Genomic DNA, 21,677 nt, shown 5'->3' on the forward strand with positions numbered 1-21,677 from the left:
ACTTCAATATTTCTCACCATACTGTTCTGCTGGTGAAGACTTTTCTTGGCTTTTTATGTCTGAAAACAGTTGTAATTTTGCCTTTATTATCCAAAGTTATTTTTGCTGTATGTAGAATAGTAACTGGTACTTCCAGTACTTTAAAGCTGTCATTCCACTGTCTTCTGACTTTCATTATGTCTAATATGAAGTTTGATGTTAATTTTATGATTATTTCTCTTAGTAATGCTTTTTTTCCTGTTTATGAGATACTTTATCACTGGTTTTCAGCAATTTGATAATGATGTGCCTCTATGTGTTTTTCTTCATCATTATTTTTCTTGTTCTTCATTGAGCTTCTTGGATCTCTGTGTTTAGTTTCTATCAAATTTGGAAAGAATTATATCGTTATTTCTTCAACTATTTTTTTCTCCTGCTAATCCTATAATCCAGGATATATAATCCTATATCCTGTAATCCTTCAATTATGCATATATGAGGGCACCTGATATTTTACATGGCTAACTCATACTCTGTATATCTTTTTCAGTCTTTTTTTTTTTCTCTTGTGTTTGATTTTGGATAATTTGTCCTGATGTCTTCAAATTTAGTAGGATTTTCTTCTGTGCCTAATCTGTTGTTAATCCCACACAACATTAATTTCATCTTTATAAATCTGATGTAGATCATTGTATTTTCAATCTTTCTCACTGTGTTCATGCTTTCCTCCAACTTACTAATTATACACTTTATATATTTCTTTATATTTCTAGTAGATGAAACCTTGCTTATTTGTCATTTCTTGGTTTGTTTCTAATTCACTTTTTTCTTCATCATTATTCATATATTCCTGCTTCATTCCATACCTACTGATTTCATATTGAATGCCATATATTTTGATTTTACATATTTGAGTTCTGGATATTTTTTATAACACTAAGAATTTAGGAGGTTTGTTCTGAGATGAGGTTAGGTTATTTGGAAACAGTGTAATAATTTCAAGTTTTGTTTTTAAACTCTTAGAACAACTTGCAGTCTAGGACCAGGTCATCCCACTACTAAGGCAGTAGTAGTGTTTTGTAGTATTTGCCTGATGCCCTCAAGTATTAGGAAGTCTTTTCACTCTGGTTACTGGAACACAGACTGGAGTTCCCTTCACCAGGTGAACTCCAGGAATTTTTTTTTTTTTTCTAATTTTATTTTTAAACTTTACATAATTGTATTAGTTTTGCCAAATATTTTAAGACTGTTCCTTTTCAGTGGTTCTTACCCCAGCCTCAGTAGCTTTTTCACATGCCTATACTGATCAGTACTCACCCAAAGACTTGTAGGGGAATGCTCTACAGATCCCTTCACCTCTCTCCAACTGTATAGCTCTCTCCTGTCTGGTATTCTGTTCTACAAATTCTCACTCCAGGCAGTGTGGTAGGCTCTTGTAGGGCTTATGCCATTTGTTTCCCTTCTTTGGGATCATTGTCTTGTGCTGCCAGTGGTCCATCATTGCCAGAAGCAGAAATACTTCCCTCTTATTCTCTTGAAAATAATAGTAGTAAATCTGTGTACACTAAGAGGAGATTTTCTTTTTAGAAAAAGTTAAAAGTCATTCAGAGCCAAATTAAATAAGGAAAGACAAAGTAGGAATGACTAAAAAGTAATGAAATTATTTTCTTGTCCAGCCTATAAACTAACTTTTGTTTTTCTATATAGGTATAGGACACAGTATCCAATCCTAGGCCTCTTGTATGATGACTATGAATATATACCGCCAGGTAGTGATACAAAAACTATTGTGATTGAGAAAACAGAAGACAAATGGACTTGTGTAAGTTCATGGGACATTTCTAGAGTATATAATTACTGAGAAAAAATCCTAAGGCCATTGCATTTGGTTAGCAGAGTTTCTCAGCCTCAGCACTATTAATATTTGGGGCTGGATAATTTGATGTGGGTGACTGCCCTGCACATTGTAGGACATTGTAAAACTATGTAGAATCTGATTTTTAACACTACGACAGCCTTTTTCTTATGTTAAAATCTTAAGTACTGAAAGCAGGTAAGACTAATCTATGGTTTTAAAAGTCAGGAAGTGGTTGGTTTTCTTTGAGGGTTGGCACCCAATTGGAAGGAAACATAAGGAGGACTGCTGCTGCTAAGTCACTTCAGTCGTGTCCGACTCTGTGCGACCCCACAGACGGCAGCCCACCAGGCTCCGCCATCCCTGGGATTCTCCAGGCAAGAACACTGGAGTGGGTTGCCATTTCCTTCTCCAATGCATGAAAGGGAAAAGTGAAAGTAAAGTCGCTCAGTCGTGTCCAACTCTTTGCGACTCCATGGACTGCAGCCCACCAGGCTCCTCTGTCCATGGGATTTTCCAGGCAAGAGTACTGGAGTGGGCGGCCACTGCCTTCTCCAATAAGGAGGACTACTGGGGTAATAATAATATGCTCTTTCTTGATCTGACTAATGGTTGCATATATGTGTTGAGTTTAGGAAAATTCATTTAGTTGTACACCTATATGTGTACTACTTCTAAGTTTATTGTATTTCAATAAAAGTCTTAAAATGCCTAAGTATATCATGATTAGCAACAGATAAATATATGTCAATCAACTATTCTGTAGAACCTTTTGAGGAAAATTTTAAATGTAGATTTATAGTTAATAAAATACTGGAGGTGTATAATTAATAAATTACTGCAGATATAATTAATAAAATTAAACACCTGTTAACTCACTTTGAACAATTATCTTTTGGTTGAACAAGCTCAAATATTTGAATAAACTAAAAAAAATTCAAAAAGCTGTTAACTCTGAAGCCCTTCTCTAACTATGGTCAAATCATTAATCATGTATATATGATTATATATCATCAGTGGAAGCAACCAACATTCAGTAACCCTAAAATAAAAATAATTTGAACTTTGAAATATATTTTAATATAATGTATTTCTTAGGTCATTAATTATTGAGAATTACTTATTACTATTATTCCCCAGAGGTGGCATAGATGTGCTGCTGCTGCTAAGTCGCATCAGTCGTGTCTGACTCTGTGCGGACCCCACAGACAGCAGCCCACCAGGCTCCCCCGTCCCTGGGATGTGAGGACCTGCCAAATAAAGGTCTACAGAATAATAGTAGTTACATTTCCCTTCATTAATAGCATATGGCAATGAACATCAAATTTGATATTTGAAGGTACTAGATACTATTAGCAAGTTCAAAATATATTTAAGTTTACAGATGATAGATGTGTATTTATCAACAGAGACTTTTGGATATATTTAACCTCTAAATATGACACCAAGGAGTAAATCTACTTAAATCTTCCTCCTCTGTGCTTAAAGTCATTTGAAAACTATACCTTGACTAAAGTCAGATAAATCATTGTGTCATTGACTATACATATAAAAAAGTGCCAAACAGTGCCATGTATTTCCTTTGGTATTATTCATATCAATGTACATAGTTTTTATAACTTTGTTCATATAATTATAATGTCTTAATTATAAGCCAGTTCTAAATTATTTTTTTTCTTTTCTAGCCATGAATGAATCTCCAGCTCAAAGGAATTTTTTTGTGTCTTCATTAGTATTTTACTTTTTCATAACAAAAGCCAATCAATATTTAAGCCATGCTATAACCCTGCAAGTCTAATGGAATTAATTAGTTATACAGATGACAGTTTCTCCAGCCATTTATAAGGCCTGAATCCTTTCTATCACATTTTTGTATTCAATATAGCAACATACTAATTTTTAAAACTCAATTACAAACTGCAGGACTTAATCCACTCTTTTTCAATAGGGTGCTTCCTAGACAGAGTTAATTTTTTTGGGGTAGAGATTTTACAAGTTATCTCACTAGAAGTTTTCCTATGATATTAGAATGCAGTTTAGCTGAAGGAGCAAATACTATTTTTTAATGACAACAACAAAAAGCAATATTATTGAATTAAAAGAAACAGTTTAGTGCATGGTATATACAGAATATATTTGTTTTTCTCATATTAAACCTTGTGATTAAAATAGATAATTTATTACATGTACAAAGGAGTTACATTTATACTTCTTTGAGATAAAACTAAATCAAAGGTGGTGGTTAATTTCATTTATTAGGGGAGTGGGATAATATTTTAAAAAATACATAAGTCTACTAGATTGTACATTATGGTATTATGGGTCTAAGTACTTGTCAGTGGCTTGGCAAATCTGTCTTTTGAAGCATATCAGCCCCAAATGAGCACACCCACTTTCTTAAAAACAAATAACACTATATTGCAGTAGAGAGTGGAAGGAAGGTGGTCTTTTTTTAAAAATAGTGGCAGACAAAACAACATTGAAATACTGTGTAAAAGTGAAACACTTGATATCTGTATTCTACTTGGGAGAAAGACATCTTATCATAAAATATTTAATGTACTTTGAAGTTGGTTGATTAACTGGGTTCTAATGATCTTATAAAGTGAACTAAAGTATTTTCTAAATATATTAGTAGATATGAATGAACTTTTAAAATTTCAACCCCTTTGGTTAAAGTTAAGAATTAGCAAAAATTAAAATGTTTGTATTTGACAAAGTATAGATTCAGGTAACAAATAAATTTGGATTTATATGTGAATGAGGTTTTGCACTGAAATGTCTTTGCAAATATCTATATATAATTCTGTCATTCTTTATAATTATATTCTAATAATTATCCATTATACTAAGAAACTGTTAAGATAGGAACATATGAGGAACTATACTGAATCAAACCACAAATGAAAAGAAAAATGTTTTTAATATTTATATAAATATTCAAGTTAGTCTTGATACGAAGCAAAAAGCCTTATTTTCCTAATATTCTGACTAAAATGTTAAGCTCTGTAATGTGGGTTGGTACAATTCTAATCTTATTAGTGTTTTGTAACAGAATGAGCTATATAGTCCTTATCTTTATTCCCTTAGTATAGGAACAACAGAAATTTCTCCTCTGCTAACTACTCATATATGTAACTGTAACAAAATTATGCCTTGTTATCTCCCCATTATACATTATGTAAGTTTTTAGTAGCCTGATAGAAAAGTGCTACAATAACTTTTAAAATTAGAATAAATGTGATTTTCCTAAACTACTCATATAAAAATAACAGTGCCCCAAATTTGGGCTCACTTGATCCATGCATAGCGAGAGAATGGGGGGTTATAACAAGGTGATTATTATACTTAACACAGTTATATGTATGTATTTCTTTTCTAATTTTTGATTAAGTTCAATAGAAACATGTGATTGTTTTCCTAAGTTTCACACAGCTTATCTCTGAAAACTGCAGATATTGTCAGGTGAGGAATGCTTGTTTATCTAAATTTTGTTCCAGCATATTTTACTTTAGATGTTGAATAAAATGGGAGACTGTGCAATGACATGCAAAGTTAATTTAAATGTATAAATAAAATATGTATCTATATGGTTTTTGTGGAAGTCCTAGTAGGAAACATGCAGTATGGATGTTTAGCTTACCTGTACATTTTGGTCAGAAAGTTACTATTCACATGAATGTTTATGTTAGGCTAACAAGCACCACAATAGAAAACTCTGATGTAGATTACTAGAGACAACACTTTAACATAGTTGGACCTCTCAATGATGCAGTTTTCTGTTTAAAATGAGAAATTTCTTCGCTTACGAACCTAGTCCTCTAAATTTCATAATTCAGTAAGTTCATAACTAGATGCCATAAAACATTCTTCCTATTTTTGTAATGGTGCTTTAACTGTAATACTTTGTCTACAGAAACAGTACAAAAGGGACAAAATAAAAGCTCAAAAAATTGCATGCTACCACTCAAGTTAGATCACTTTAACAAAAAGTCATTCTCACTTCTTTCTCATTACTATAATCCACAAAGATAACATTGTGCAGGCATAGTACCCATGAAAGTAAATAATAAGCTGTGAAAAGACTTCCCTGCAAGGTCTCTCCCCCACCAGACACCATTACTAAATTTATTGGATTTCCACAGTACTTTTTTGTCCAGTAAAAAAATGCAAAAGTACTTTTTTATCCATCTTAGGATAAATAAAATATATTTAAAAAATAAATAACAGAATAAACCACCACATCTGTATTATAAAACCATTTATCTTTAGTGACAAAACAAGACATACCACTTTTAAGCCTACAGAACAACACTGGAATAGTAATATGACATAACTACATGATAGCCAGGCAGTCTTGGTAGTCTTGGATCAGTCTCTTGTATATGAAATATTAAGTCCCGGGTCTTTATGTTTGGCTTCCTTCCCATTTTTTTGTTATTAAAGTTTATGTTCCAGACATTCTTTATGTCAAGGGATAGACTTTATAACATATTACTTTAATAGCTGGTTTGCTAACAGAATCAGTATTGAATACTCCTTCCCTAAGTGTGCCAAAATATAATAAATCAGACCAATTTCTTAAAATGGGACAATATATAAATTTTTTGAAGTAGTTTCCTAAAGGGGTCTGATGTGCCAGCTATGTTATGATGGGTAGGCTGGGATCTAGACTGGGTGGCTGGGAGTTACATTATGGGTTAAATAGTTCCAATACTGCCAACTGGTCCAAATTTTAAAATGGAGGTTTCCCTTTGGAATAGTTACTTGGGTAATGCTCAAAGAGAGAGGCCTAGCAACTGGAACAAATCAGGTGAAAACATTTTTGAGATACCTAGTCCTAGAGCCTTGACCCTACAAAATCTAGAAGTTCTTCTATAGGGCCTCTAGATCGCTAATAACAATAGGCAGTTCCTATCTAAGAGGTTCCAAGGTTCTAAGAGAACTTTGTTAACCAGTATCAAATTTACAAGCTAATTCTTTTGGTAAGACAGGGTGGAATTATCTTGTGATATTCTAGGGTTCTAATCTAGTTCTGCATTTTCTCTAAATGAAATCTTATGAGTCCTAAAAGTTTTATTTGACAGAATTCCAGTTCTAGCCAGTTCTCACAATAAAGGTAACTAGAAAGAGCTGGCCAAGAAGATTGTTTAGTTCCCCTGCCTTCATGTGAGATGTCTTCTTTTTCTGGAAGTAAGCGTATTTAAGAACTGTGTGATATCTTCCTTCAAAAATTCTTAAAACTATGCCTGGGATTTACTTCAAAATAAGCCAGTAAAACAATAGGGAATAAAAATAAACCAATGAGGTATAGGTGAGTTAAAGCAGGAGTAAGGAAAAGTAAAAAATCAATCAAAATTGACCATGTAAGTAATGATTGCTTAAGTTGGGTAATGCCTATGGCTATAAAGGGGTTCATTATATTGTATATGGTCGAAAGTTTTCTGCAATAAAAGTTATGTCATAGATATCTTAAAGGGAAGGTCACGGTTCAAACTGCTGGTTTTCCTGTATGAGACATTAATTGAATTTGAGAGCTCTACCTGAATCAGATCAGATTAGTAGCTCAGTTGTGTCTGACTCTTTGTGACCCCATGAATCGCAGCACGCCAGGCCTCCCTGTCTATCACCAACTCCCGGAGTTTACTCAGACTCACGTCCATCGAGTCAGTGATGCCATCCAGCCATCTCATCCTCTGTCGTCCCCTTCGCCTCCTGCCCCCAATCCCTCCCAGCATTAGAGTCTTTTTCCAATGAGTCAACTCTTTGCGTGAGCTACCTGAATAATTCTTAATATTTTCCTCTCTATCATGGTATAGGCCACTTGGAAGTGACAATCAGACAAATCCATTTCCATGTAATGACCCTGAACTGTTCTAGAAAAGTGCCTATTCTTTTAGTAATTCCAAAATGATTCCTCCTTCTTGTGAAGGTACTTGACTTTTTTTTTTTTTTGGTCATATAAAATAGGCATGTCCGGGTAAAATCTGCATTTTTAAAGGCAATCTTTTGTTTGTAACATGGACTGAATTCTTATCTGTTCTATCTTGGCTGAGGTTTTCTAGATCCAGTTAATAAGAGAATCTATTTGCTTTTCTTCAGCCCCACTGTAGCCATGAATGAGTGGAATAACCTCTCCACATGGCTCCCTGCTTCCCTTGGCTCCTCTACAATACATTCTTCGCACAGCCTCCAAAATGATTTTCAAAATGTAAATCACATCACTCCTTTCCTTAAACCCTTCCAATGACTTCTTATTTCAAATTCTCACAGGTCTCATCACTTATCAGTTCCTTTCACCATGATGCAGCCAAAGCTTGTACCATCTCAGGTTGTCTGTATTTGCATGTATGTTTCTCTGCCTTGAATGCTCTTGCACAAGATCTTCACATGACTGGTTTTTTCTTGGCACTCAAGTCTCAGCTCAAATGCCAAGTCCTCAGTATGGATTTCCTCATTATACTCACTCGTAGTTGTTTAAGCAAAGCTGCCAAATTGTACCAGAATTACACTGGGGGCTTTGTCTAACACCTCACTATTTCTATGGTAGTTAACACATTGGCAGCTTGATAGAAATGCAGAATAGTGGACCCCAGCCCACACCTATAGAATTAGAATATGTATTTTAACACTATCCCTAGACAAACTCTATAGACATTAAAGCTTAAAGCATTGGTCTAACATGTAATGGCTTTTTCTCTTAGTGATCATTAAAGAATAATTAACCCAACTGACAAAGAGTTTTAAGCAACAGTGCTATATATCTAGGTACGTGAATTCTACTGAACATTGACTACTATGTTCATTTGCAGAATCTTTCCCAAAGCCTTGATTTAATGAAGTATATTGGCCTACGGTAAACATAATTAGATTCATTTTTCAGGATCATGTTACTTAAGCAGGCCAAGAATTTTTAGTTTTCCCTATAATACTAAGTCTCAAGTCTTAAGATGAGCAACTTTAAAGCATTCCATCATGGTTTTAACAAAAAAAATTTGAGGAATAATCATGCTATAGCCATCATAACTTTAAATTCCTAGCTCATGTTGTTAATGCACAAAATTGTATAAAACATTAAATTACAGACAAAAAATGCCTAAGAACAATTTCAAGTAAAAAGTCTTTTAAGAATGGACATTATAACACAACTTTAAGTAAACTCATAAAGCCTTTAAGTGCAATAAATGCTTTTTATTGTATGCTCATTTCAATGAGTAACATTTAGAAATAATAATCCCACATTAACAGTGACAATCTTATCTTACAGCGTGTACATCATTTACAACCACAGGACACACAACTTTAGATTTTCCAAATTTAATATTCTGAATTAAGAAAGATAAAAAATTTATTCTCAAGGAACTGATTCTTACCTGGTGCAAAAACAGAAAGGTGAACATTATTTAAAACACAAAGCCACAATATAGCATGAAGTAAAATTACATTTTAATTATGCTGAACAGCTGAGTGTAAACATGAAGCAACTAAAACTTAAAAGTACACATCATATGCATTACATTTATGAACAGGATTTTCATTAAATTTCCCTAAACCAGCTTTTTATATTAAGCGCCATGTTTATTTGCAGCATGCTAACATAAAGTGTTGTTAAAAGGATGCATATTTTATACACTGTAAACTGAATATCCACCTCTAAGCTCTATTGGCAGCATAGTGTTTTGTTAAATACTGCATAAATACTGCCTCACATTGAAAATGTATGTTAATAATATGGTATATAGATTTTAAAAATCAAAATTTTCAATAATGGCATAAAATTGCACCTTTAAACATTAGAGCAAGTAAGGCTGGAATAATCATACTTGCTATGACTGTCCTAAAAAAACTAAATATTTAAGAAAACTGTGTTCTCTCAATTTAATCTTAGTATCATTAAGAAATATAGTGCTAGCTTTGTTTGCAACATTACTGTTGCATGCATTTTAGAAAGCCACATTTGACTCAAATATACTTTTGTCATATATACCATACTGAATATCAATCAACTTGAACATCAGAAAAAAGGGGAACTTTAATATTTAGACTTCAGTACAGATGCTGTATTTTAAACATCCTATCCTGTAATAAAACCTTAGTAGCTCTGAAATCCTTCTAAATAGTATTGAATTAATCTAACCTGTTTTCCAGTGAAATTTCTTTCAATGAATACACAAAACTTTTGCCATTTCTGGAATTCAAATTTCCAGGTACCATATAAAGATTCAGTGACTAAGTGACTGATGGATGATTGCATTTTATTTTTCCACCCCATTTATAAAACTGCATAAAAGTGAGGCTTGTTTGCCTTAATTAGATATGATCTTTGCAGAAAGATCTGTCTCTAGTATGATCAGCCAAATAAAGTGGTTGTCTTTGCTCTTCCCCTCTGTAGTTGAATTATGTTTATACCATTAAATAGACAATAAGGTTTTCTGCAACCATTCTATGGTGCTCCTTAAATTCTTTAAGTAATTTCAAAGGGCTGAGATCCCCTCTCAATTCAAATACTTTAAGATCTTTAATAAAAAGAATGTAAATTTATAATTTAATATCAAGCTATGTAACCAGGTGAAACAGTTTGTGAAATTATCTTCCCATGTAGCATGTCATAGTTTCTAAATAGCTTCTTTCTTTATATTGATCTTATTATATAAGAGCCTCCTTGTGGTGCCTCATAATATGCTGATTTTTTTCTGATGGTCGTCGGAATCCCTTCTTGCAGAATTCACACCTGTGTGGATAGTCTTTTGTATGTATTGATATCACATGTCGTTTAAAGCCAGATGCATCTGTGGTGCTGTATTCACAATACTCACATTGGTAAATCTTCCTTCCACTGTGTGTCTTCATATGCTTTTTGAGCTCATTTTGTTGTCTGAACCCTCTTTTGCACCTTTTACACTTCAATGACTGATCCTTAGTATGAACTGAAAGGATATGACCACTAAGAATAAATGGATCTGATGTTTTAAAGTCACAGTGCCTACACTGATGAATCTTCCTACCCTTATGGATATCACTATGCTTTTTGAGCTCAGAAGGGCGATGGAAACCTTTATCACAGACCTCACATTTGTGAGGAAAATCCTTAGTGTGGACAGATATAATGTGCCGCTTAAGGTCACTTGAGTTGGTGCTCTTATGGTCACAATGAGGACACTGGTGTGTCTTATGTCCTTGAAACAAATCCAGATGGCGTTGAAGTTCTCTCTCATCACCAAATGCTTGGGGACAATGCTCACATTTATATGGTAAATTGTTACCATGCTTAGACTTAATGTGAGTTTTCAAATTTGATTGATCTGCACACCTGAAGACACAATACTGACACTGATATGGCTTCTCACCGGTATGGGTTCTCATATGTTTCTTGAGTTCAGAAGGATGTCGAAAGCCCTTCCCACACTCAACACAAACATGAGGAAAATTCTTGCTGTGAACAGCCAGTAAATGTCGGTTTAACAGTCCTTGTTCCGCAGTTTCATAGTCACAGTATTTGCACTTGTGCATCTTCGGCTCCTTGTCTCTTAATATAAGTTTATTTGAACTCAGTGGACTTGCTTCTCTGTATCTTCGTGTGTATTCTGTAAATTCATGGGTTTTGTCAACTTTGTTTATAAGCTTATGGCTTTCTAAATGGTTATGGAAACTCACTTTCTTGTTAGTTGTAAAGTCACAATCTGTACACTGATATTTTTTTCTCATCAAATGATCAGGATGATTCTTCATGTGTCTTTTCAAGAATCCTCGGGATTTAAACTTTTTTGTGCAAATATGGCAAGGATACACTGTCAGGGGTTGTCCATCAGGGCCTATTATAACAGCTATATTAAAAAAAAAAAATAGAAGTTGTAACATTTGGCCAGACTGTTTTAAAAGGGTTTTACAACAAATGCAGCAAAATTAGCTGACATTCACAATGTGAGAACTATACTAGTGGAATAAAATCCTGTAAGACAAGATGTTGATTAAAAGCAATGTATAATAAAGTAAAGCTCCAGGAGTTAGTGATGGACAGGGAAGCCTGGTGTGCTGCAGTCCATGGTGTCGCAAAGTCAGACGTGACTGAGCAAATGAACTGAGCACACTAAAATATAACGAGCAGCACTCTACTATAGACCATTCATCTGCCAAAATGCTATATCACATGCACTTTGTAACAACCTGAAAATTCTCTTTTGAAAAACATCATCTGGGTAAAAAGCAAACAAGCACAGTTAAGTAACAGTAAAACATTTTTTAAAAAACCCATATACTTAGATCAAACACAAGTATATGAAAGTAGGACTAACTACACTACAAACAACTGACTTATATTCTTGGGTTACAAAAAATACTACTGCATTTCAAGTAATTATAATATTCGTAAAGCAATGTATTAGTATTTTACCTGTTTGCCACTGCCTCGTTTCTCCCCTTCTCCTCTTCTTGGTTTTTTGTTTAAGTACTTTATTTGTATTGATGCTATCACAAATTTGAAGGTACTGTGCTGCTGTACTACTTCTGTTTTCTAATGTTGAGTCTAAAGTATTTCCTGAAAAAAAATCAATACACCATTAAACTATATATATTTATACTCTTTTCATTTTGATTAGATGAATTACTAGAGAAAACTTGGCATTCAGTTGCCACTGAAGTGCTAAATTTCACAAAGTACACTCATCTCTCAAGTGAATATGCAAAAATATGATACCATATGAAATTAAAATATCCAGTTTATTCATTCTAAAGGAACAAACTGATCAGATAAATGAAACGTAAGAAAATGAATTTTATGACCATGAACAAAATCTTGACATCAGCTCAATTTTCTCACCAATGAAGGCTGATGAAATTAAAGAGATTTAGCAAAGAATTAATTTATACATGTCAGATAACCAATACAATCATGGTAACTGTGTAATACATGACAAAAAACAACTTCTTGATTTATGCTTCAAAATGGTTTACTTAATGCTAAAAGTAGTAAGATTGATTTTTTAAGAGTTAAGATAAATGTGACAGGCAATTTACCAAAATTTCAATGGACTCAATGTATACAAAATACTTAATATCAGTTCTCACACTCTCTTGTGTTATGCAATTTAGTTTAAAAACGTAGCCCAAGAAACTGTTTAGCTTAAATGCTATGATATGTATGTCTCTCATTAATTCACCTGAAATCTATATTTAAATTTAGAGAGTAAAAAACCTCCTAAGGTTAGAAACAAGATAGTCAGATACTTTATTCTCCCTGTGTAAGAAAATAAAAAGAATTATCAAGCATGGAATAAAAAACACTATATGAAGCATATTAAAACTAAAAAATACTTAAGCTGACACATGAGTTTTATGTAACATCTATATAAATCTACTGGCTGCACAGAAATTAAGAAAATAGTTCCATCCCAAGGAGAACATTAACAAGTGGTTGATATCATGGACAGTTTTTACTTTCATGTCAGAAAAATTTCTATTTTATAATTTTTTCCATAGTAACCTTTTATGGCCCATGCAGTAAGTGGCCTGACATTTGTATCTTGAAAAAGAAATTTTTTTTTTTTTACTTTTTGGCCACATCATGTGGCATGTGGGATCTCAGTTCCCCAATTAGGGATCAAACCTGCACCCCCTGCAGTGGACACATGGAGTCTTAACCAGTGGACCTCAAGGGAAATCCTGAGGTAAATCTAAAATGAACTGCATTCACAGAATAACACACATTATGCCTCTAAATAAAATTCCTTAAAGAAATAAACTCATAACTAACTAGATATGACTTAGGCAAATAAGAGTCTAATGGGTCTGTACACACAAACTAATAACTCTTTATCTACCAAGTAGTATACAAAACCAGCTACTTAACTTACATCTCACATATAATGCTCTCTCACCTGATGACTGACAATCTTCATACCTTCGAGAAACTCTTCTTTCATCTCCTTAAAAAAAAAAGACAAATTAAAAACTGATTGAGTATAACAATTATCAATGGATCGCATCTACAAAATCTTACATCAATCACCATTCCTTTGATTAAACTTTTTGTTGTTGAGGTCTTCCACTCCCATAGATTAGATAATTTCACACACTGAAAGTAAGGGCTGCTTTGAGCATTCTTGGAACTACTAACTTACAGGAAAACCTTACTTTCTATATAAAACCTGAGTAGACATTCTATGAGGCCATCATCACCCTGATACCAAAACCAGACAAAGATATCACAAAAAAAAGAAAATTACAGGCCAGTCACTGATGATGGGCTTCCCTGGTAGCTCAGCTGGTAAAAAATCCACCTGCAATGCAGGAGACCCCAGTTTGATTCCTGGGCTGGGAACATCCCCTGGAGAAGGGATAGGCTACCCACTCCAGTGTTCTTGGGCTTCCCTGGTGGCTTAGATGGTAAAGAATCTTCCTGCAATGTGGGAGACCTCAGTTCAATCCCTGGGTAGGGAACATCCACTGGAAGAGGGCATGGCAACATACTCCAGTATTCTTGCCTGGAGAATCCCCATTGCAGAGGAGCCTGGTGGGTACAATCCAAGGGTTTGCAAAGAGTCAGACACAACTGAGTGACTAAGCATGTCATTGATGAACATAGATGCAAAAATCCTCAACAAAATTCTAGCAATCAGAATCCAAAAACATTTTAAAAGGATCATACATCACGATCAAGTGGGCTTGATCCCAGGGATGCAAGGATTCTTCAATATACCCAAATCAATGTGATATATATTATTAATAAATTGAAAGATAAAATCATATAATCATCTCTCAATAGATACAGAGAAAGCTTTTCACAAAAATCACCCATTTATGATAAAAACTCTCTAGAAAGTAGGTAAAGAAGGATCATACCTCAATATGATAAAGGCCATACATGACAAACCCACAGCAAACATTAATCTCAGTGGTGAAAAACTGAAAGCATTTCCTCTAAGACCAGGAACAAGACAAGGGTGCCTACTCTTGCCACTGTTATTCAACATAGTTTTGGACGACCTAGCCACAGCAACCAGAGAAGAAAAAGAAATAAAAGGAATCTAGATTGGAAAAGAAGTAAAACTCTCACTGCTTGCTGATGACATGATATTATACATAGAAAACCCTAAAGATGTCACCAGAAAATACTAGAATTAACCAATGAATATAATAAAGTTGCAGGATATAAAATACACAAAAATCCCTTGTATTCCTATGTACTAACATGAAAAATCAGGAGAAATTAATGAAACAAGCCCATTCACCACTATAACAAAAAGAATAAAATACTTAGGAATAGATCTGCCTAAAGAGACAAAAGACCTGTATGCAGAAAACTATTAATCGAAGATGACACAAACAGATGGAGAGATACAATGTGAAAATGATTATATTACCCTAAGTAATCTACAGATTCCATGTAATCCCTATCAAACTACCAATATATTTTTCACAAAACCAGAACAAACAATTTCACAATTTGCATGGAAGCACAAAAGACCCCAAATAGCCAAAGCAATATTGAAAAAGAAAAACAGCTGGAGGAATCAACCTTCCTGACTTCAGACTATACTACAAACCTACAGTCATCAAGATAGTATGGTACTGGCACAAAAACAGAAATATAGACCAATGGAACAAGAAAGAAAGTCCAGAGATAAACCCATGCACCTATGGGCACCTTGTCTTTGACAAAGGAGGCAAGAATATTCAATGGAGAAAGGATAGTGTCTTTAATAAGTGGTGCTGGGAAAACTGGACAGCTACTTGGAATGAAACTACAATATTTCCTAACACCACACACAAAAATAAACTCAAAATGGATTAAAGACTTAAAAGGTAAGGCAAGAAACTATAAAACTCTTAGAGGAAAACATAGCAAGTACACTCTCGAATATAAATCACAGCAAGATCCTCTGTGATCTACCTCCAAGAGTAATGGAAATAAAAACAAAAATAAACAAATGGGACCTAATTAAACATAAAAGCTCTTGCACCACAAATAAAACAATAAACAAGATGAAAAGACAACCCTCAGAATAAGAGAAAATAATTTTAAATGAAACAACTGACAAAGGATTAATCTCCAAAGTGTATAAACAGCACATATAGCTCAATACTAGAAAAATGACCAATCAAAAAATGGGCAGAAGATCTAAACAGACACTTCTCCAAAGAAGACATATAGATGGCCAACAAACACATGAAAAGATGTTCAGCATCCCTATTATAGAAATTCAAATCAAAACTACAGTAAGTGTATCACCTCACACCAGTCAGAGTGGGCATCATCAAAAAATCCACAAACAAATGCTGGAGAGGATGTGGGGAAAAGGGAACTCTCTTGCACTGTTGGTGGGAATGTAAGCTGATACAGCCACTATGGAGAACAGTATGGAGATTTCTTTAAAAACTAGGAATAAAACTATCATGTGACCCAGCAATCCCGCAGTTCAGAAAGACACATGTACCCTCAATGTTTGCAACAGCAGTATTTACAATAGCTAGGACATGGAAGCAACCTAGATGCCCATCGACAGATGAATCGATAAAGATGTGGTACATATATACAATGGAATATCACTCAGCCTTAAAAAGAAATGAATTTGAGTCAGTTCTAGTGAGGTGGATGAACCTAGAGCCTGTTACACAGAGTGAAGTAAGTCAGAAAGAGAAAAATAAATACAGTATATTCATACATATATATGGAATCTAGAAAAATGGTATTGATAAACCTATTAACAGGGAAGGAATGGAGACATGGACTAGAAAATGGACTTGTGGACACAGTGGGAGAAGGAAAGAGTGGGATGAACAGAGAAAGTAGACTCGACATATATATACTGCCATGTGTAAACGAGATAGCTGGTGAGAAGTTGCTATATAACACAGGGAACCAACCCTAGTACTCTGTGATTACTTAGAGGAGTGGGGTGGGGGGATGGGAGGGAGAAGAGGGAGGTGATATATGTATAATTATGACTGATTTGCTTTGTTGTACGGCAGAAACCAACACAATATTGTATAACAATTTTCCTCCAAATAAAAAGTAAATTAAAAGATTGGAAATGGGAGCTGTTCTTACTATGCAAATGAAAACACGACTCCTGGATTTATAATTAAATTATATTTAATTTAAATAAAAGAGTAGATATTTCTGCAGAATACCCTCAAAATTGAAGATGCTCAACAAATGACTGCTGAATGACTGAAACTGTGAAAAAATCAAGATAAATTAATGCATTTGAACAACAAAATTTTTCAAAATAAAGAATATATCTGGGCCATCCTAAAAATTAAGTAGGAATGAGATCAAATAGAAAGGGAAAAAATAACTTGATTAATTTACCTTTCATCATATACTTCCTAGAAGAGCACACCTGGATTTCTGTTCCTTTTCAAACCCCAATATCTTATTATTTGTGGTGTTAGTACAAAAGAGGAGGGACCAATTTTCAAAGGACATTCCTATTTAAGAAAAATTAAACTTTGAAGCTTCTCACTTATACAGGTAGGATATAAAATAAACCCTACTGAAAAAATTACATTAAGCAAAGTTCATTTTAAATAACACAAGATATGTGGTATAAAAATCATGGAAGTAACTTGAGATGAATCAGTCCACAGCAAAACATTTTATAGTATTAGCCAACTCATGGGGGGCATTAGCATAGCATGTATAATGACCTAAAGGCTAATCAAATATATGTTATGTACTTATCAGGTTAAAAAAATGACAGTGTCCGACCATATACCACAGCCCAGACAATAGGAACAATTGTTTTATTAACATCGAAGTCCTTAAGTTGAGTCTCAGGGAAAATTCCTTCCTCTTCCCCTACAATGACTTCCATGTACACTTCATCTGCTATTTCAGCACAACCTAAATTTTAGAAATAATTGCTTGCTTATAACCCCAAATATTTACTAAATGGGTAAAAATTTCCAAATAATTATCTTTTAAGATTTCAATTTGGTAAATTTAAAAATTATATTAGGCATTTGGGAGGCTATTGCCACCAGGAGACAATAAATCATCAAAATTCTTATCTTCCTCTTAGAACCTAATCCTATGAAAATGACTTTCAATTTATATAAAACGTGTGCTTAAAATATACTGGCTGATTTTACAGTCCATTGGGCATTACAAATTTATAAGAAGAACTGTATTCCATAATTCTGGTTGATAATTCTTTGGAACTCAGAAGCATTTCCCATAGAATCAATTATGAGAAAGTGGTCCATGCTATCCTACATATTGTAACTTAAATGCAGTACTGTACATGCAATGAAAAAATTGTCAAAAATACTAGTAACTGAAGAATTAAAAATTAAAGAAATTAAAACTATATATATACATAGTTCACCCCACTCCAGTACTCCTGCCTGGAAAATCCCATGGATGGAGGAGCCTAGTAGGCTGCAGTCCATGGGGTCGCTAAGAGTCAGACACGACTGAGCGACTTCACTTTCACTTTTCACTTTCATGCATTGGAGAAGGAAATGGCAACCCACTCCAGTGTTCTTGCCTGGAGAATCCAAGGGACGGGGGAGCCTGTTGGGCTGCCGTCTCTGGGGTCGCACAGAGTCGGACACGACTGAAGTGAATTAGCAGCAGCATATACATAGTTATAAAATGCTGATGCTCAAGGCTATGTGGACACCCATTAAGAGGCAGGATTTTCACAGACCTTACTGAAGACAAAAACATTAAGTTAGACATTTTAAAAATATAGTTAGTATAAAAGAATTTAAACCTAGAGGGTCAATATGTTTATTTTATGTGAAATAATCCACTTAGATTTAATCTGTTAAACAGAAAACTTGCTTGAATTCATGCTTTTCCTTTATTTCACACAGTGGTATTTTCTACTTATTTGAAAAATGTGGAAAAAATATGGGAGAAAAGTATCCCTCTCCTAGGTTTCCTTTCTTTCAATTAACCAGAAAGAGACACTAGTCTAAATTTTGCACATCCCCATGGAATTCTGGCATCAGCTAACTTAAGCTTCAGTCTCCCATCTTCCAGTGTGCCCCTTCTTACTGACCAATAAGTAAAAAAGAAGTAAAGAATTTAGAGATCAGTAGAAATTCTTTTTCTAATAAAGTCCTCTAGACTCATTTGTTTTTTGACATTTTCAGCTGTGGTATATTATTCATGTTTGGGATTGGAATTCAGTTCCCTATGAATTCTAGAGAAGGAAATTTGAGGAGTGGGAATCATAGTGCAGTATAGGTAAAGCTAAGTATTGTCAAGGTAATGCACTCAAGGGGAGGCTTTTGCTCTACTACTACTACTACTACTACTGAGTTGCTTCAGTTTTGTCCAACTCTGTGAGACCCCATGGACTGCAGCCTACCAGGCTTCTCCGTCTATGGGATTCTCCAGGCAAGAACAATGGAGTGGGTTGCCATTTCCTTCTCCAATGCATCAAAGTGGAAAGTGAAAGTGAAGTTGCTCAGTTGTGTCCGACTCTTAGCGACCCCATGGACTGCAGCCTACCAAGTAGTTTTTGTTTCAGCATGGCAAGAAGACAGAAAAAGCCTTAGGAAAGGGCTGCATTCCTATACTGAGGTGAGGAGAAAGTAGGAAGAAAGTAAAATGTCTTTATAAGGAAATGTGGACTATGGTAGGAAAGGGAATGTCAGGAGCTTTTTTCACCCTGTGTGGTACTCAGCTCCAAGAAACCTTAAGCAGCAACTACTTGGAGATAATCAACAGCATAATAAGTAAAAATCCTGGTGGCTTGACTTGGAAGACTACTTACTCAGCCAATGCCTCAGTAGCAGAAGGAAACAACCAGTTAGCCCTTCCACTGCTAAACTCAGAAAGCGGTCAGCAGTGCTCACTGCCATGTGCAAAGAACACTGGCAGCAGAGTTAGGCAGACATGAATTTAAATCCTACGTTCCTCATTTAATATTAGTTGACTGTAGGCAATTGCTTAACTTCCTTGAGCATCTTCTGGTTCCATTAAACAGGGATAATACCACCTACCTCAGAAATAAGTTATAAGAATTAAATGAGATAATATATGCAATACACACAAAGTAGATTCTCAGTAATTACCTACGTATTTGTGAGCTCTAGTAAAGTCAGGAACCATATGTTGCTGATCTCTGTATCCCAAGTATCTGAGACACAATATGTTTGCTCACTTGAACAATACACATATGCGTGAATAGTCAAAAGGACCCTTCCCTCTTAATTATAGCAAAGGGTCAGACTTATTTTATTGATATTTGCTACTATGTAGTGCTTAAATCTGAGATTGGTTTTTTTAGAAAAGAATGCATGATGTCTATGGATGAGTCACTACAGTGCCATTTTTTTCTTACTGATATCATCTTCTTCTTGAGAAGAATCTTTAACTGCCATGTAAACCATCTTCTCCCGCTGCATTCGGCTCTGGTCAAGCACTCCAGCTACAGAATGTCCATTGGTGTACTCACTCTCTGTGACAATTTCTGTTCCACCTTAAAAGTTAAAACATGTATCAAAATCAGTAAGCATCATGGAATAATTTCCTCCCAGGTGGCTCTAGTGGTAAAGAATCTGCCTGCCAATGTAGGAGACCCAGGTTCGATCCCTGGATTTGGAAGATCCCCTAGAGAAGGCAATGGCAACCTACTCAAGTATTCTTGCCTAGAAAATCCCACGGACAGAGGAGCCTGGTGGGCTATAGTTCCTGGGGTCACAAAGAGTCAGACATGACTGAGCACACTTTATATTATAATAAGGAAGATAATATTATTTTCCTTTAGAAAAATACTCCCCCCTATATATTCTAACTGTCAAGAAAATTATTATATAAATTTCACTTTAAATTATCAGTCATTACTAAGAAATAACAACATATGTGCACTTTGTCTTTCACATGTATTTATCCATTTAATCCTCGCAATAGTATTATTATAAGGTAGTTACTACCATTATGACCATTTTATGGATGGGGAAACTGACATAGAAGGAGGTTAAGTAATTCACCAAAGGTCACTTAAATGGTAGAACTAGGATTAAAATCCAAGCAGCCTGCCTCTAGACTACTCTTAAATACTCACAATTTCCTATTCTAAACCAAACTCCCTCCACTCATGTTTTGAAATCTCAACTGGAATCTTCTACATGTTTGAAAGAATCTAAGAATGATTTGTTCTGTACCATATTTATAGACAATTATATATATATATTACATATATATATATATATAATTTTAAAATATTCCACCCCCAAAGAAACCTATTAAAAAGTTGCACGTTGAAGGCAGTATTAGAATAGTTTCCAGAAAAGAAAAGTTCTAATTCCTAACCATTATAGCAATAAATTTAGTATTTATACCTATTTCAACATCATCTTCAGCCTCGGCCTTAAATATATACACTTTTATTACTTCTGAACCAAATCCATCTTCTTTAACATCTTCTTGTGAACCATCACTGCTGATTTTTAATGGTGTGTTCCCCATATGCTCTAATTTTTCCCCAACATCATCTACTGTAAAATATAAAGAGGAAACTATTTCAGCCAAAAAGTACCAGTGACATTTAGTGGGTGTTAAGCATTAATATTAGTGCAATGTGAAATAATGTGTTAACAACTTACCCACTGTATTCAATTAATAACCTATTATGCAACCATTAAAAGTGGTATAGTTTATGAAAAAAGAATTCAAGACAGATACACTACATGATCATAATCATATAAAAATCTAGTCACAGATTTCAATTTATATATATGTAATACTCTTGTATTTCAGCTTTAATTAAAATGATTTGTGAAAAAATTAAATAATCTTCCATCATGTTCAACATTTTAAGCTAAATCCTAACAGCAAAATTAATACCAAAAATTAGAACATAAAATATATAGTACTCATAAAATA

At 34.3% G+C, this 21,677-nt stretch overlaps 2 protein-coding genes across 9 annotated transcripts in view; one reads left to right on the top strand and one right to left on the bottom strand.

Moving 5' to 3' along the window:
- Window positions 1–5,380, top strand: part of POF1B (POF1B actin binding protein) — a 100,287-nt gene extending 94,907 nt beyond the window's left edge. For both annotated transcript variants that reach the window (XM_070784807.1, XM_070784808.1), the window contains 2 exons: window positions 1,687–1,801; window positions 3,520–5,380. In XM_070784807.1, coding sequence (XP_070640908.1) covers window positions 1,687–1,801; window positions 3,520–3,525 — 121 coding nt within the window. In that variant the 3' untranslated portion in view covers window positions 3,526–5,380. The remainder of the gene's footprint in view (window positions 1–1,686; window positions 1,802–3,519) is intronic.
- A 3,624-nt stretch (window positions 5,381–9,004) lies between these two features.
- The window catches only part of ZNF711 (zinc finger protein 711), a 28,322-nt gene continuing 15,649 nt past the window's right edge, over window positions 9,005–21,677 (bottom strand). For 6 of the 7 annotated variants that reach the window (XM_070784804.1, XM_070784805.1, XM_070784800.1 and 3 more), the window contains 5 exons: window positions 21,134–21,289; window positions 20,134–20,271; window positions 13,708–13,755; window positions 12,225–12,368; window positions 9,005–11,658 (listed from right to left, as the gene is read on the bottom strand). In XM_070784804.1, the coding sequence (XP_070640905.1) occupies window positions 10,481–11,658; window positions 12,225–12,368; window positions 13,708–13,755; window positions 20,134–20,271; window positions 21,134–21,289 (1,664 nt within the window). In that variant the 3' untranslated portion in view covers window positions 9,005–10,480. Of the gene's footprint in view, window positions 11,659–12,224; window positions 12,369–13,707; window positions 13,756–17,543; window positions 17,679–20,133; window positions 20,272–21,133; window positions 21,290–21,677 lie in introns of all 7 variants that reach the window. The other variant, XM_070784806.1, reaches the window with a different exon arrangement.

Source organism: Bos indicus, chromosome X (assembly GCF_029378745.1).
Source record: "Bos indicus isolate NIAB-ARS_2022 breed Sahiwal x Tharparkar chromosome X, NIAB-ARS_B.indTharparkar_mat_pri_1.0, whole genome shotgun sequence".
Taxonomy (NCBI): Eukaryota; Metazoa; Chordata; class Mammalia; order Artiodactyla; family Bovidae; genus Bos; species Bos indicus.